The sequence below is a fragment of the Balaenoptera musculus genome, chromosome X (assembly GCF_009873245.2).
Source record: "Balaenoptera musculus isolate JJ_BM4_2016_0621 chromosome X, mBalMus1.pri.v3, whole genome shotgun sequence".
In the NCBI taxonomy this organism is placed as follows: Eukaryota; Metazoa; Chordata; class Mammalia; order Artiodactyla; family Balaenopteridae; genus Balaenoptera; species Balaenoptera musculus.
Genome location: NC_045806.1, coordinates 114,182,920 through 114,199,330, shown reverse-complemented (window position 1 = coordinate 114,199,330; position 16,411 = coordinate 114,182,920). Strand labels below are relative to the sequence as shown.

The 16,411-nt window shown below is 41.0% G+C and overlaps 1 protein-coding gene and 1 non-coding gene across 2 annotated transcripts; both read left to right on the top strand.

Annotated features, from left to right (window-relative positions):
* Positions 1–469: 469 nt before the first annotated feature.
* On the top strand, positions 470–8,474 carry RBMX (RNA binding motif protein X-linked). The gene is made up of 11 exons (XM_036839751.1): positions 470–620; positions 1,853–1,981; positions 2,183–2,289; positions 2,766–2,937; positions 3,551–3,703; positions 3,958–4,072; positions 4,174–4,299; positions 4,405–4,487; positions 5,117–6,341; positions 7,220–7,309; positions 8,008–8,474. Exons 2-9 carry the CDS (start codon positions 1,873–1,875, stop codon positions 5,425–5,427), a joined length of 1,176 nt encoding a protein of 391 aa, XP_036695646.1. The 5' UTR covers positions 470–620; positions 1,853–1,872; the 3' UTR covers positions 5,428–6,341; positions 7,220–7,309; positions 8,008–8,474.
* Positions 2,034–2,105, top strand: LOC118889326. Its single transcript, XR_005018467.1, has one exon. It is a non-coding gene; the product is annotated as a small nucleolar RNA SNORD61 (small nucleolar RNA).
* Positions 8,475–16,411: the final 7,937 nt, after the last annotated feature.

Sequence of the window (16,411 nt, the reverse complement as noted above, 5' to 3'; positions counted from 1 at the left end):
AATTTTCCCCATTCACTAAAAATTCTTGTTAAAGATATTTGGGGAAAATGTATTTTTAATACAGTAATTCTAAACTTCTTTCTTTTTCATTTCTGCAAAACTGGCATAATTCTATCCTCATCAACGTTGTTTTGAGAATTAAATGAGTTAATGAGTGTAAAGTTTAGCACCATGCCTGGCCCACCGGAACACGCAAAAAATTTCAGTTCTTTATTACATGCAGCCCGTGAACCATTTTAGCGGAAAGCAAAAACGCGGGTTTGTGGAGCACCGGTGGGGGTTGGGAAAACGGTTAGAAATCGGGGCCGGCTGGAGAGCTGAGGGCCCAGGAAAAGGGGAGGAGCGAAGAGTGAATAACAGCGGAGGCAGCTAATGGGGAAGCTGGGAACCGCTCCCCACCCTTCGCGTTTTAAATTCTAAGCTCCGCCTCCATCCGGGTCCTTGAGCCTCGTTCCCGGGCAGTATAAAGTTTGCTGTCTCCTTTGTTCGCCCTCGTTGCGCAGTAGTGCGAGCGGCTTCTCGCTTCCTTTTTCGGGACCGACCACCCTCCAGCGTGCTGAGCTGCTAGGAAGCCGCCGTCGGCGAGCTCGTAGGAGCTTGAAACCGTCGTCACCCCTCCGGTACGTGAGTCCTCTCCTTTACAGTCTGTTTTTCGTTCACTCTTGCCACGTTATAACTTGGGATTATCTCCTTGGAGATGGGGGTGGCGGGCGCCATTTTAAGAACCCAGAGGTGCCGACCTATTTAGGGAAAGCTGGGAGTGTCGAAGGAGAACAGACGCTGGGGTGCCACTTCGTAGTGTACCTCTCCAGAAAGTTTGGCTGTCGCCCCTGGGGGCGGGGGGTGGCGGAGGTCGGGGCCTGAGCGGGACGAGGAGGGACCGCGCCTCCGTGGTCGCTACCTGCATTGGGATGGCGCTGGCGCTCCGGGCGGGCACGTGCACTTTTGCGCGGGGTCCTTGTTCATTGGCGGCCTTGGAGCGGAAGCCCTTTGAGTTTTCTCAGCCTCCGCTGGTGGGAAAAGTTACTCCCCTGACCCGCGGCGGTGGTTCTGGGCTGAATCCAAGTGTCGCCATTTTGTGTTTTCCACGCGGTTTTTAATGACGGGTTTTAATTGGGTTCCGCTGCAGTCATGGAGCGCTTAGTGTTACAGTGCGCGCTTCCACGTTCCGTTACTTCGTCTGAGATGATATTGACGCTTTTTAAAAGTCAACAACCTAGCGAGCGGGGCAGGGGCTGGTGAAGAAGGGGAGTCATAACTTGATTAAAACTTTAAATTGGTCCTTAGATTTACTAGGGAATCCCAATGAAAGGAGGCAAAGTTCTTGGGAGAGGGCTTGGTCTTACAGACCTACGTTTGGTCTGTGACCTTGACTGAGTCAGTTTAAAAAAATCATTAGGGTAATTGGGATGTGATTGAGTTTTTAAAAGGCAACAAATCTAGTGTTAAAGCTAAAATTCACTTTTTGAAATGTTGTAGTTACTTGGTTAAGACTGCCGAAGTGGATTAAGGGTAACGGCATTAGTTAAGTCGGCTTTTGTTTTTTGGCTGCGCCGCGCGGCTTGTGGGGTTTTAGTTCCCTGACGAGGGATCGAGCCTGGGCCCTCGGCAGTGAGAGCGTAGAGTCCTAACCACTGGACCGCCGGGAAATTCCCTTAAGTTGGATTTTTAAACCAGTTTAATGTAAACAGCTATCACTGAACTAGTTAAGTTGGTTTCCTGGTGAGGCTTAGAAAAAGTTGCTTTCTGTGTATTATGCTATTAAGGAATGATTTTAGTAAACAAGAAAAATGAGCCCCAATACACATGTTGGGTAAACTTTTCCAGGGAGGGTAACACTTTTTTCCAACAGACTTTCACCAGAGGGAAAAAATGGTTGAAGCAGATCGCCCAGGAAAGCTCTTCATCGGTGGCCTCAATACAGAAACAAATGAGAAAGCTCTTGAAGCAGTGTTTGGCAAATATGGACGAATAGTGGAAGGTGAGTTATCTGAAAGTATATGCAGGTTTATTGTAATTTTAAAAAAAGGTAAGCTGTGATGAATTTGATTGCATTGATTATATGAAATGATAACGTGCTTTGTCCTCTAAGAAGTTCTGAGCTTTCTTTTTACAGATTTACTTCTGTTTTTCCGTTTGAACTAGAGTAACACTCCTTTTCCCCCTGAAAACTACTTTTTAGTTCTCTTGATGAAAGATCGTGAAACCAACAAATCGAGAGGATTTGCTTTTGTCACCTTTGAAAGCCCAGCAGATGCTAAGGATGCAGCTAGAGACATGAATGGAAAGGTGAGACTGTCTGCACAATACCATGTTTCCTAGTACGTAAAATAGCACAGTGTTATCCAAGTGTGGTCTAGGGCAGCTCTTGAATTTTACTGAGTATATACTTTTCCAGGACCCTCTTATCCTAGCCCTTTGTAATTTTAGAACGAAATTTTGTAAGGTGTATTATTGACAAGAATCTTTCCGTTTTAGAATATTCTGTATTATATTTCGTCTGGGATCTTTGGCTTTTCTTTTTGGTTATTTGTCTTAATAAGTTGGTCATTGTCTGGCATTGTTTTAAACTTTACCGACATAGCAGTACAGTGGATCCACCTTAGGTTTTAGTTCGAATAAGCAGTATCTTAAAAGATTAGGCATTTAAGTGCTAAACAGAAAGGTACAACATTTTGAAGGAAGGACATACTAGTGTCACAGTGCATAGTGGATCTGCAAGTTCTTTTTTTAAATTTCCGTAATTAACCACTGATATTATTTAGTCCTTAGAGGGAAAAGCCATCAAGGTAGAACAAGCCACTAAACCATCATTTGAAAGTGGTAGACGTGGACCACCTCCACCTCCAAGAAGCAGAGGCCCTCCAAGAGGCCTTAGAGGCGGAAGAGGAGGAAGTGGAGGAACCAGGGGACCTCCCTCACGTGGAGGGCACATGGGTAATGACTTAGGTTTACTTTAGGCTTGGTGTATAAGTTAGGAACTGTAAACACACCAGTGTGTGCTTTGGTTAATAAGTATTTTAAAGGCCCTAGCTTTTGAAATTGAGAACACTTGTTCATCTACCAAAGTGATTGACTTAAGGAAAACATAGACGCCATCCTAAGTTAAATTACAATGTCTTGAAATAATTAACAATTAGCTATTCCTTATCCAGGTGAATTCATTCTGTAGGAAAAAACACTTGCAGAAAAATTTTGATAGGTATTAGGTGTTGGTCATATGAAAATGAAACAATGTATATATTTTTTTGAAGTAACTTGAAAAGAACCCTCAGGAGAACCCTTCAGTTCTACTTTGCTAATCTATGCAGACTTATATAGATGACTACTGTATAGAACTGTATACACTTTGTATAGTTCCTTGTGTGTAGTTTTCTGTGCATACACTATATACACTGTACAGTTCTCATGCTCAGTCATGTATGAGTGAGAACTCAAGATTCCCCAACTAAACAGAAATGGTCATATTCTTGATTAAGCAAAGAAAACGATAGATTTTTCTTAGTACTTGTATTAACATGATTTTCCTTTTTTTTTTCTTCTAACATAGACGATGGTGGCTATTCCATGAATTTTAACATGAGTTCTTCCAGGGGACCACTTCCAGTAAAAAGAGGACCACCGCCACGAAGTGGGGGTCCTCCTCCTAAAAGATCTGCCCCTTCAGGACCAGTTCGCAGCAGCAGTGGAATGGGAGGAAGAGGTAAATGGTCCATTTATGACAGTCTATCCTATCACCATAACACAAGGGTTGAGAGACGAATCCTAAAAATGATGCTTAAAACTGTACCTAGATCATTGAAAAGATTGGTGTACGTAAGAAATTTTAAAGAGGATTTCCTCATTTGCATCCATATTGTCATATTTGGTTGAATCACTACTTTTCATTGCCTGAATGTAAATTGACGTTTTGACTTTTCACTGGGTGTATTTTTAAAATGGACATTTTTCCTTAAGCTCCTGTATCACGTGGAAGAGATAGTTATGGAGGTCCACCTCGAAGGGAACCCCTGCCCTCTCGTAGAGATGTCTATTTGTCCCCAAGAGATGATGGATATTCTACTAAAGACAGGTAACAGAAAAGCATAGTAGTTTTTGTCTCTAATATTAATACTTAAGGTTGAAGGGGAGAGCTCATCAAAAATATGAACCAAGTTACTTTTGTTTCTTTAGCTATTCAAGCAGAGATTACCCAAGTTCTCGTGATACAAGAGATTATGCACCACCACCAAGAGATTATACTTACCGTGATTATGGTCATTCCAGTTCACGTGATGACTATCCATCAAGAGGCTATAGGTAAGTGACTTTGCTGTTGCTGCCATGGCTTGGTGTAAAAAAAATTTTTTTGCTGTAAAAATTGATGTTCTGGGGCTTGTAATACATTTTTTTCCTTTAATTTAGTGATAGAGATGGCTATGGTCGTGATCGTGACTATTCAGATCATCCAAGTGGAGGTTCCTACAGAGATTCATATGAGAGTTATGGTAAGATTTTGGTTGAGGGTCTTTGAATATCACCAGCTTGAGTTTTTAGGTTCATGAGCCAGTTTATTAGGCTGTTGTGGTGCTTGCTTTTAAAGGGATGTTTGCTTGCTTTTAAGGGGGTAACTTAATCAGCTGGGCTTTTCCTAGTCTTGTGAGGGGCTTTTGTTTTTTCTAAGTTTTTTTTTTGAGGCTGTTGGCTTGCTTTGGAGGGGATTTTGCTTGCTTAAATTGGCAGCCTTATGTGTTTTCCCCCAACAGTGAAAATACAATTAAAAATTTTATTAACAAGATCAAATGTTTACCATTGCAATATGAAGGAAAGTCTACAGTTCAAAATTGCAACTTATCACTGGAAAGTGGCTGAGTGTCTACTATAAAATAACAAGCTGTCTGGAATATCCTCTTGAAATACACACCGTCTTCAGTCTTTTCAAACAAACATTAAAACCCATCCATTTCCGTATCTCAGCAGATGAGCAAATCCCTGTTAATGGCCAGCAATGGCAGAGTTTAAAACCTCCCAGTTGAGAAAGTAAACGTTTAATACAAGAATTCTGTAAATTCAGATTTAAATGTTGTATATATACAATTTATAGTGTTGCCATATTACCTGACCATTGACCCTGCAGGTAACTCACGTAGTGCTCCACCTACACGAGGGCCCCCGCCATCTTATGGTGGAAGCAGTCGCTATGATGATTACAGCAGCTCACGTGACGGATATGGTGGAAGTCGAGACAGTTACTCAAGCAGCCGAAGTGATCTCTACTCAAGTGGTCGTGATCGGGTTGGCAGACAAGAAAGAGGGCTTCCCCCTTCTATGGAAAGGGGGTACCCTCCTCCACGAGATTCCTACAGCAGTTCAAGCCGCGGAGCACCAAGAGGTGGTGGCCGTGGAGGAAGCCGATCTGATAGAGGGGGAGGCAGAAGCAGATATTAAAAACAAACAAAACTTTGGACCAAAATCCCTGTTCAAAGAAACAAACAAAAGTGGAACCTATTCTATCATAACTACCCAAGGACTACTAAAAGGAAAGATTGTGTTACCTTTTTTAAATTTCCTGTTAAGTTCCCCTTCCATAATTTTTATGTTCTTGTGAGGAAAAAGAGTAAAACATGTTTAATCTTTGATTTTATGACATTGCTTTCAACAAGCAAATGTTAAGTGTGTTAAGACTTGACATGTGTACTAGTATTGTAATTTTCCAAGTAAAAGTGTCCCTAAAGGCCACTTTTCTATAAGATTTTCCCCAGTAAATGATGAGGCAAGCAATTCTAAGATCTTTCACAAAATATCTATTCATCTAAAATGGAGAGATGAATCCTCCTGCCTGTACAAACAAGCTAGCTATTAGAGGGTGGTCGGGGTATGCTACTCTTAGGATTTCAGAGTGTCTTCAAACTGAAATCTCAATGTTCTCAGTATGAAAAACCTGAGATCAGATGCTTATATTGTAAGGAAAATGCTATTCGCCCAGTAAACCCAAAAAAGCAAATGGATAATGCTGGCCATATTTTGCTTTTCTGACATTTCCTTGGGAATCTACAAGAACCTCCCCTTTTCCCCTCCCCAATAAGACCATTTAAGTGTGTGTTAAGCAACTACAGAATACTAAATAAAAAGTTTGGCCAAAACCAACCATGAAGCTGCAAACGATGCTTGCTCTTACTGTTTCAAATTTTTGCAACTCTGTAGTGTCTCACTTTTAAGGAACAGCTTGATTGCAAAGGAGAAAATAGATAAGCAATGAAGTTATCTCCAACTTCTCAAAGGCTTATGACTTCTAAAAAGTGAATCTATCAGCATTCCACATCAGATTTAAAGCATCAAATGCCTGTGAAACAGCAAAGATGGTAAGCAAAGCAAACTAGTTTTTCCGTCTAAGTCGAAATTGAACACTTACCTTCCTCATAGTACAGTGAAACATACTGTACCTCATGGCAATGGAAATGCTTTCTAGATTAAAAAAAAACTTTTGGAAAACAAAGTGTTCGATAGCATATTAGAAGTCCTCCAAATTCAACACTTGGATTTTTTTAAAAGCATGTATGACACTTAAAGGCCTTAATACAGCTGTTGTTTACCAATAGCGATCTGGGGCTTGGGAGGGGGTATTTTTTTTAATCTATTTTTGATGAAGACCTTTAAACATGCTTCCTGTTTTAACATTTTTCAAATTAGTCTTTTAGTCAATGTAGGAAATGGCTTAAGTTTGGGGTCCCCCTCTCTTTACCCCTGTAAGCCATTGCAAACCTGACATTTAGTTGGATGCCTGACTTGTTTTTAGTTCTGTGAAACTACACTGTATGGAGAAAATCTATTGCAAGTGGTCTTTAAAAAGCAAAACCTGAGGCAGCATGACCCAGGTCCAGCCATGAAGTTGAAAAAGATGCTCTTGAATATAGTAAACTTGAAGACCTCCAACTAAAAATCCTTACACTGCACTTATTCCTTCAAATAAGTTTTGTCCGTTCAACTTATGGATTTAACATGGCAGTGCACCATTGGAACAGAATGGGGATCCATAAGCCATGCAACTTAACCATTTAAGCCATTCCAGTCCATCCCAAGCCAGTGAAGCTTCCACCACTTAAGAGAAATAGTAGAACATGAAATACGTTAAGCTGCAAGTCTGAACTTGCCTTTTCTTTCTGGAAAAGGGGGCAGTTATAGGCAAGTTTTGAAGAATTTCCTTAAGAGGGATAACTAGTTACCTATTTAATTTTTACAGGTTGAGAATTTTGGTCATGGTCATGATGGTCATGGAGTGCTGATTGATTCACAATAGATAAGCTGGCAGCAAGAGAAATGCAATGCTAAGGTAAGTTCTGAACTTTATAGGTTTAAATACAGCTTTGCCATGTTGCATATGTTGATATTGGCAAGTTACCTGTAATGGGATAATCTAATCCTTGGATTACAAGGATAAAAAGTGCTCTAATGTGTAACACCTGGCCCATTATTCGTTCGAATGTGGGGTGACGTTATCTTAAATGGGCGTATTTCCATGAGTGGCTCAGTCATGCAATGCTTTTAGTAGCTCTGTTGAATGTATACAGCTTGCTAATACTGTTTTCAGAAGCAGTTGTTGGCTGGAGCTCTACAGTTAGTGTTTTGTCGTGTAAGCAGACTTAACTTGTATGAGGTTCAAATTTTATCCTGTGCGTTTTGTAAAAGGACACCCTTTTCATCAGTTCCTGATTGTTTGCTTGGCCACGGTACAGACTGGCTGAAGGGTGAACAGGTGCAGCTGCCACTGAGTCCCTAGTTTGAGTAACGATTTTATTAGTAAAATGATGACATAGTCATTGTCTTCATTACCAAAGTGATGCTTACAGGAATTCTGATAGGTTTTTATGGTTGCTTTTTTGAGTTTGTAATTTAAAGCAAATGTTGTACATGTTGCCAGTTAAAAACGCAACAAAATAATGTATTTAAAGTATAGGTAAGGGGGGCAGTAATAACCAGTATAAAACAGTAAATACCTTGTGATGTGATAACATGCTTTTCATTTTACAGAGTTGTTGAAGCAGAAGAATGCTGATTGTCCTTAAGGCACAACAGTTGCATAAGCAGTACTCATCAGAATTGGTTTGGTGCAGTCAAGATTTTTGCCTTCCAGGGTTCCTGTGGATCTAAGGAAGGCATCAACGTTGGTTAGCACTTTTAACTAGGGAGTGGCAGTTACTTAAAAAGTAATTGACCAGATGGAGAAAGGGGAGCAATTAAAGAAATTGGTAAGTGGAGGTAGTCAGGAAGTTTTCATGGTTCTTCATGTAGATTTTACAGCTTTGACTTTCATTTCCTTTAGCCAAAGTCATAGGGACAACTGCAATTTAGAACTTCCTAATTACCACTGATTGTCAGAAAGTCGGATTAGAAAAATGAAAGGCATAAGAGGTGACTTTATCCAGTAAAGTGTCTGGTTTTCAGCAGGTAAAATATTTCTTTGTGTTAGTTTATCCAGGAGTGAGAGATTTAGTCTTAAAACTAAAGGGAAGACTAATATCTGGAAACTAAAGTAACTGGAAACATATAAAATGCTCAAAAGCACACTTCTTAAAAACTGGAAACAAAATTGGGCCATTTGGCTTTTGCTATTTTTTTTAAGTTGTTTTGTAAGCCTACTTTACCCCTCACCCCACTTCATATCTTAGAAACAAATCAAGATACAGTACAGCTTTGTCATTTATTGCATTGGAGACTAGAGCCAATAGTGTAAAAGCTAATGTTCTCAAAGGAAACAGATTTGAGTTGTTGGGTAAGAAGAAACCAACTTGCCTTCTGAATCTTTACCTAGTAAATATCAGTACTATCATGTTTAACACTGCAATCATGGAAAATAATCAAGAAATTTAACCCTCATTTTGATGGGCTCTTCTAATCACAGACCATCAGGGTATTGACCAAATTTAAAAAACCATTGCACTTACATAGCTGTCTTCCTCAGTCATTCTGTAATCTAAATACTTGGGTTTATGCTTCCGTGGACCTTTTGGCTCTTGAGATTTTACTTAGGTTATCTTGAAGATAGTGTAGAACATAGAGATTAATCATAGTAAACATGAATACTAAATTGAAGAACGCTTAATGACCAGACAGCTGTTTGGCAAATAGTTCGTTGACCCAGCAGACTTAATGCTGCTCCTGTTGGAAAAAGAATCTGTCTTGATTCTTCTGGCTTTATACTGGTTGTAAAAGAAACAGAATAACATGTTTTTCTTGTTTAACTGGTAGTTGAATATAGAACTTAGGTATAATGGTTTTTCTCTTTTTGGAATGTTTTGTATTTGAACCTTAATAAAACTTAACATGCATTTTTTTGTGGCCCTGGGTTCTTTTTTATAATAAGGAAATCATTTTGGCTTTTAAATAATGATCTCCATGTGTTCCCCTCCCCCAAACCCTAGTTCTCAGGCACTGTTAGCCCTTGCAGTTAGTTGCCAGGGAACATAGTCACTGAGGTAGCCTATGGCTAGGCTTCCTTCATTAGGAGAGGGAGTTTCAGGTAGGCATCAAGGTAATTCGGATGATTTCATTTAATCCTTACCCTGAAATTGGAGCAATAACACCAAAGCACTAGAAGCTAAAGTACCAAAGATGTACTGTAATGCTTTTGATATTTCCTGCTGGCTCCTGGGAGAAGGCAGGTTAATTCGATTTGGCAGTGAGTCCCACTTCAGACCAAGTCCCTCGGGGATGCCATTAAACCAGCACATGATTAGTGTGCTGCTTTATTGGTAAGTTTCTTTACTGTTCTATGTACATCTGACTCATGTTCGTTTGCACTTGATAAAACTAATTTAGTGACAATTGTCCTTTATTTAAGGGAGAACAATCGATGGGTTGGGAGTGCAGTGCCTTACAAGCAGTGAAGCACTGTTCCCAGGGCATTTGGGGCAAGAGTTTTACAGAGTAGGCATCATTGGCTGTGGGGCCCTGTTTTCTCGGGGAAGGTGAGCTAGCTCAAGTTGGAGGATTGTGATGGGTGTATGTTAAAGATCACCTTGATGGGATGTTTTCCTGTAAGTGTGTGCTGACTTAGGTTTACCTTTGAGGTGGGCCAGACCACTGCCGGCAGCCTTCATTTTGTGGGTCCTGATAATATGTATTAACTTTATCAGCATGTGAAACAGGGTATTGTGATTGGGCTATATAGCCAGTTGAAGGAACTCATCACATGGAAAAGCAGTGTTAGCTGAGCATTAGGGTTGCAGAAAAAGCCTCAGTACTGTCATTCTGTAAATAACCTCAGCTCTGTACCAATTGTTCCAGAAAAACTTAAAATCCATCACATCAGTTTTTGTTCAGTTGCACATGTCAATAACCTGAAAACAAACATTCACAACAATAACAAGCTCAATGTTCATAAATTTTGAAAGAAATTTCAACTGGAAGCATACCATGAGATTTGGTAAAAGCATACATACTATCGAAGTAGAGAATGTTGCTGTCACCCCAGCAAGTTACCTTGTGGCCCTTCCTCGACGATTCTTGCCTCTATCCCCTAGAGATAAAGACGAACTGCCTGTTCTTGAACATAAATGTAATAAAAATACGGGTCCTTGTATAAGGCTTTCATTAAGCAAAATGCTTTTGAGATTCAGCCATGTTGTGTACGCACATGAGTATGAGCCAAAGTACGGTTTACTTATTGCTGGAAACCTGGGCTTTTTCAGCTCTTGGCCATTACAAATAAAGTCCCTGCGAATGAATGTTCTTATGCAAGTCTGTACATGATTAGAGATGAAAACAGGTATGAAATGGCTGGATTGTAAGAAAGTTTTATAAGAAATTGCCAGACGATTTTTCCAAAGTTCTATTAGCACTAACAATGTGAGTTCTGGTTAGTCTGGACCCCATCGATGTTTGGTGTTTTAAAATTTAGCCATTGGGTACATTGTATCATTGTGGTTTAAATTTGTGTATCTCCAATGAATTGAGTAGCACTTAAATTGTTTGAATTGAAATATTTACAGTGAAATGCGTAGATGTCAAGTGTTCAGTTTGATTAGTCTTGAAAAATACTTAGTTTTATAGGGTAACCTGCACATCAGGACAGAACATTGCCCTCCAGGAAGTTCCCACCACCTAGAGAAACAACATTGACCTGGTTTCTGTTGGTGTAGGATATTTTTGCATATTTTAATACTTTGTATAAATTAAATCCTACAGCAATGTATCTTCTGTGTTTAGCTTTCAGCATGTTTGAGACTCATCCATATAGTTGTACTGGTAGTTTGTTACTTTTTGTTGCAGGGTAGAATTCCAGTGTAGTTTTATCCATTTTATTGATGGACATCTGAGCTGTTGCCAGTTTTGGGCTATGACGAATAATATTGCTGTGAATATTCTTTTGCAGGTCTTAGACATATTTTCATTTCTCCTGGAGAAATACGTTGCAGTGGAATTGATGGGGTAATAGGGTAGATGATACATGCTTAATTTTAAGAAACTGCCAAATATTTTACTCAAAGTGACTACCATCTTACACGTACCTCATAGCAATTTATGAAAGTCCTGGTTGCTTTCCAACATTTGCTGCTGTTGATCTGTTCCATTTTAACCATTTTAGTGGATGGGTGGGGTGGTATCACATTGTGATTTTAATTTGCGTTTTCCTGATGACTAATGATGCTGAGCACTTTTTAAAAAAACTTTATTTTGGGATGATTTTTAAATATACAGAAAAGTTGCATAGATAACAGAGAGTTCATGTATACCCTTCACCCAGTTTGCCCTAACTTTAGTATCTTACGTAAGCATGGTGTATTTGTCAAAACTAAGATTAGCATTGATACCAATGAACTAAACTAGACTTTATTGAAGTTTCACAAATTTTCTACTAGTGTCTTCTTTCTGTTCCAGGATCTAATATCTCACATTCTATTTCATATTGGGTAGTTTCTCATGTTCTTATAGCCAATTTTATGCGTTCTTTGAAAAACTGTACAAGTCTTTTGTCCATTTAACAGTTCTTTTAAATATAAAATTCTCAGTATATTCTGGATGCAAGGTCTTTGTCATGAGTTATGAATATTTTCTCCTAGTCTGTCTTGCCTTTTCTTATTTTTCTTGATGAGCAAATGAAATCTAATCAAACATTTTATGGTTATTGCTTCCTGTGATAGGTCAGTTGAATTCAAGGTCATGAAGATTTTTTTCCTTTTTTCTACAAAGTCTGGTAGTTTTAAATTGTTAGGTCTATGATTCATTTTGAATTGATTTTTTTTTTATGGTGAGGGTAGGGGTTTAAGTTTACTTCTTAATATATGGACTTAAATTTATTTTAGCATCTTTTGTTGCTAAGACTACTCTTGCATTGAATTACCTCAGTATCTCTGCAGGAACCATATATACCTAGGTCCATTACTGTACTTAAAACTAATGTGTATCCTTTTTTATATAAATTTATTTATTTATTTATTTTTGGCTGCGTTGGGTCTTCCTTGCTGCGCACGGGCTTTCTCTAGTTGCGGGGAGCAGGGGCTACTCTTCATTGCAGTGCGCAGGCTTCTCACTGCGGTGGCTTCTCTTGTTGTGGAGCATGTGCTCTAGGCGCGCAGGCTTCGGGAGTTGCAGCACATGGGCTCAGTACTTGTGGCTCTCAGGCTCTAGAGTGCAGGCTCAGTAGTTGTGGCGCACAGGCTTAGTTGCTCCGTGGCATGTGGGATCTTCCCAGACCAGGGCTCGAACCCGTGTCCCCTGCGCTGGCAGGCAGATTCTAAGCACTGCGCCACCAGGGAAGTCCCCTCTGGCCTCTCTTGTCCGTGGTGCTTGTCCCTCTTTCATTTTAGGCCACTAGCCCCTGATCTCCAGCCCCATCCCAGACTTGCTCTCTCCAGTCTCTGGGTATTCCTCAGTTTTATCTGGACTATCTGTGTTAGAATTCCAACTCCAGCATTACCAGCTGTGTGACCTTAGGCAAGTTACTTAATCTCTTTGTACTTGTTTTCTCATCTGTAAAATGGGGTTAATAATATAACATTGGCTGGGAAGATTAAATGAGTGCCTGGTACATGGCAAATGCTGCATAAGTAGGAGATTTCATCATTATCTGTCAATTTTCCTTCTGTGGGTCATCTCAGGGCTGGAATTGGAGGGAGCCAGCGCCTTATGTTAGATCAGCATCTTGTCAAGGACTGAAAGTCCCTACTACAAGCCAATGTTCCTTCTTTCTCTCTTGAGTCATACTCCTCAATTTTTGTTAATTGTGATTAGTCCACACAAGACCCTTCTCATTTTATTTTCACTTTTTTATTCCCACTCCCTGCCCACCAGTGGCAACCATTATAATGCATTCAATGTATATCCTTTTTGTTTGTATATGTTCTTATTGAATGTATATCAATGTTTCATATGCATATATTTAAAATTAAATGGTATGGTATTGTATATCTGTTTCTTACAACTTCTCATCACCATGTTTTGAAGATGTTGCAAATACATATCTAATCCGTTGCTTCTAACTAGCATAGTATTTGAAGGTGTGCATCCCCAGTTTTTTTTTTAATTAATATACTTTATTTTTTTAATTAATTAATTTATTTATTTATGGCTGTGTTGGGTCTTCGTTTCTGTGCGAGGGCTTTCTCTAGTTGCGGCAAGCGGGGGCCACTCTTCATCGCGGTGCGCGGGCCTCTCACCATCGCGGCCTCTCTTGTTGCGGAGCACAGGCTCCAGACGCGCAGGCTCAGTAGTTGTGGCTCGCGGGCCCAGCCGCTCCGCGGCATGCGGGATCCTCCCAGACCAGGGCTCGAACCCGTGTCCCCTGCACTGGCAGGCAGACTCTCAACCACTGCGCCACCAGGGAAGCCCCATCCCCAGTTTTGCCTGTCCACTCTCCCAGTTTGGCGTGTAAGCTATTCTTCCTGGGTTGTAGTGTGTATCTGGCCGCCTGGAGCATCCTGAGGTTTGACCCTAGTTATGGGTTTAATGGCAGTTGGAAGTGGTTGTGGTGGATCTTTAGGAGAATACCATTCCCTTTCAAGGAATCTGCCCCAGGTGAAGTTATCACAGGATTTTTAAGCAGAGAGAGATTTATTTCTACAGATACTGCAGGACCAGCACTCAGATGAACTCAGAAAAATCCACCCAACACCAGAGTTTGATGGTCGTCATTACTGGTATAACAGTTGGGTTCAGCAGCTACTTGAGCTTCCAAGGCACTGCTTCAGTTGGCACTTGATTCATTGTGATTGTCCTTGTAGGCCACGGATCACTAGCATCCTTTTTTTTCTCATTTGCAAGGAGCACTGCCCTCAAGCCCAAAGGCATGAACAAACCAATCCCCAAATCCTGTTTTTGTGGGTTTGCAGTTGTCACTCTCCAGGGTCAATCTCTAGGCCAATTCAGTATTTATTTCGGTCCAATCAGGAGAGGGAAACTTCACAGTACTTTGAACAGGGAAGGTTTGATATAAAGAATTATTTAATATGGATAGGATAATGAGGGATTACTTAAAGAGAACTCTTAAAGAGTATAGGAATACCAGATACAGTAGTAGAATAACATATAATAACCACCCCGGGGCTGAGATCTAGACCTTGTTGGAGAGGCATGGCTTTGGCTTGTTGAATGGTAGGGAAGTCGCTGTGGTGGCACACCCACAGAACTTGCTAGAAGTCTATCCCTTAGGGCTTTTAGTAGGGAGGTGTCTGTCCGTGGTATTCTGGCTGTGAAACTGACCAGGGAGGGGAGTTTCTGGGGAAGCTGCTGCCCGTGGCGCACTGCAGGAGCCGTGAGCACAGTAAGGGCCTGAAGGGGGAGATGCCCACCTCCACCAGGAGAAGCTGCCCAGGCTGGAGACGCACATGCTCCCGGAGCCTGCCAAGCGAGCCTACCTCAACCAGGAGGCAAAGCCCTTTTTCCTCTTGCAATCTCTCCAATGTCCTTTACTGACAAAACCTAATGTGATGTTGTGATATGGTAAGAAATACATATTTGGGTCTTCATTCCCAGCTCCTGAAATAGCTCCAGAGTGATAAAGGTGAAAAGGGCATCTTTTGTTGTAATACTTGGTTTTTGTTCCCAGTTCCTGAAATAGTTCTAGAGTAGTAAAAGTAAAAAGATTGTCTCTTCGTATTCATAACAAGCCCCTTTCAACCACACCCAAGTTTATGTTAATAAAATGACTTGGAAAGTCCCTAAGGCTTTGGGGCTGGTTGCCAGGGAACCAGCTGGGTGTTGAGAGGACTGGAACTTTCAGCCCCACCCCTTGGCCTCAGGGAGGGGGAGGAATGGCCAGTGATTTAATCATGCGCACTGTAACACTGCAACAAAGCCGCCTTAAAGCCCTAACCACCGCGGTGCCGGGAGAGCTTCCCAGTTGGGGAACACGTGGAGTTGCTGAGAGGCTGGTGTGCCCCGACAGGGCATGGAAGCTCCACGCCCCTTCCCTGTACCTTGCCCTATGCATCTCCCATCTGGCTGTTCCTGAGTTATGTCCTTTTATAATAAATGGGTAATAGTGAGTAAAGGCAGTTTCCTGAGTTCTGTGAGCAGTTCTAGCAAATTACTGAACCGGAGGAAGGGATGGTGAGAACCCCTGGTTTACAGCTGGTCAGTCAGAAGTACAGAAGGCCCAGACTTGTGATTGGCATCTTAAGTGGAGACAGTCTTGTGGGACTGAGGTCTTAACTTGTGGAATTTGACGTTAACTCCAGGTAGATAGAATTGAATTGCAGGCCACCCAGCTGTTGTCAGAGAATAGGTCAATGTGGGAAAAAACCCACGCATTTGGTGGCCAGAAGTATTGAGAGTAGTAGTATAGAGGAATCAAGTTTTCCTTTTACATAATGTTATGCCAGTTGGCAAAGGAAAAATATCTAAAGGCTCAGGTTCATTTTCATAGAACGAGCAACAAGAGTGAATTTGGAGCTGAGAGGCAATAAATTGATAACTGGTGTGAAGGGTAAATCTAGTCTCATAAAATAAATTGGGAAATGTTTTCTACTCTTTTTTATTTTGGCCACGCTGAGAGGCTTGTGGGATTGAACCCGGGCCCTCAGCAGTGAAAGCGAGGAGTCCTGACCACTGGACCACCAGGGAATTCCCCCCTCCTCTGTTTTCTGAAAGAGTGTGTTCAGGATAGGTACTACTGTCTTTTCCTTAAATGATAGAATTCACTAATGAAATCATCTGGGCCTGGAATTTTCTTTGTGGGCAGATTTTTTTATTGCAAATTTAATTTCTTGAGTAGATCTAGGTCTATTCAGGTTTTCTATTTCTTTTTGTGTCTGTGGTAAGCAGGATTCCAAAATGGCCCCCCACATTTCCCTGCCTAATCCCCAGGACTGTGAATATGATATGTCACAGTCATGATTGTTATGTTGCATGGTAAAAGGGATTTTGCAGATATAATTAAGGTTATTAATCAGCTGACTTTGGGGCTTCCTTCGTGGTCCAGTGGGTAAGAATCCAC

What these genes read in the sequence shown, in the direction of transcription:
- RBMX (XM_036839751.1), top strand. Translation starts at nt 1,873, where the DNA reads ATGGTTGAAGCAGATCGCCCAGGAAAGCTCTTCATCGGTGGCCTCAAT. An exon ending in CTAGAGACATGAATGGAAAG is followed by an intron (nt 2,290 to 2,765) that starts GTGAGACTGTCT and finishes GATATTATTTAG; the next exon opens with TCCTTAGAGGGAAAAGCCAT. An exon ending in CAGTGGAATGGGAGGAAGAG is followed by an intron (nt 3,704 to 3,957) that starts GTAAATGGTCCA and finishes TTTTTCCTTAAG; the next exon opens with CTCCTGTATCACGTGGAAGA.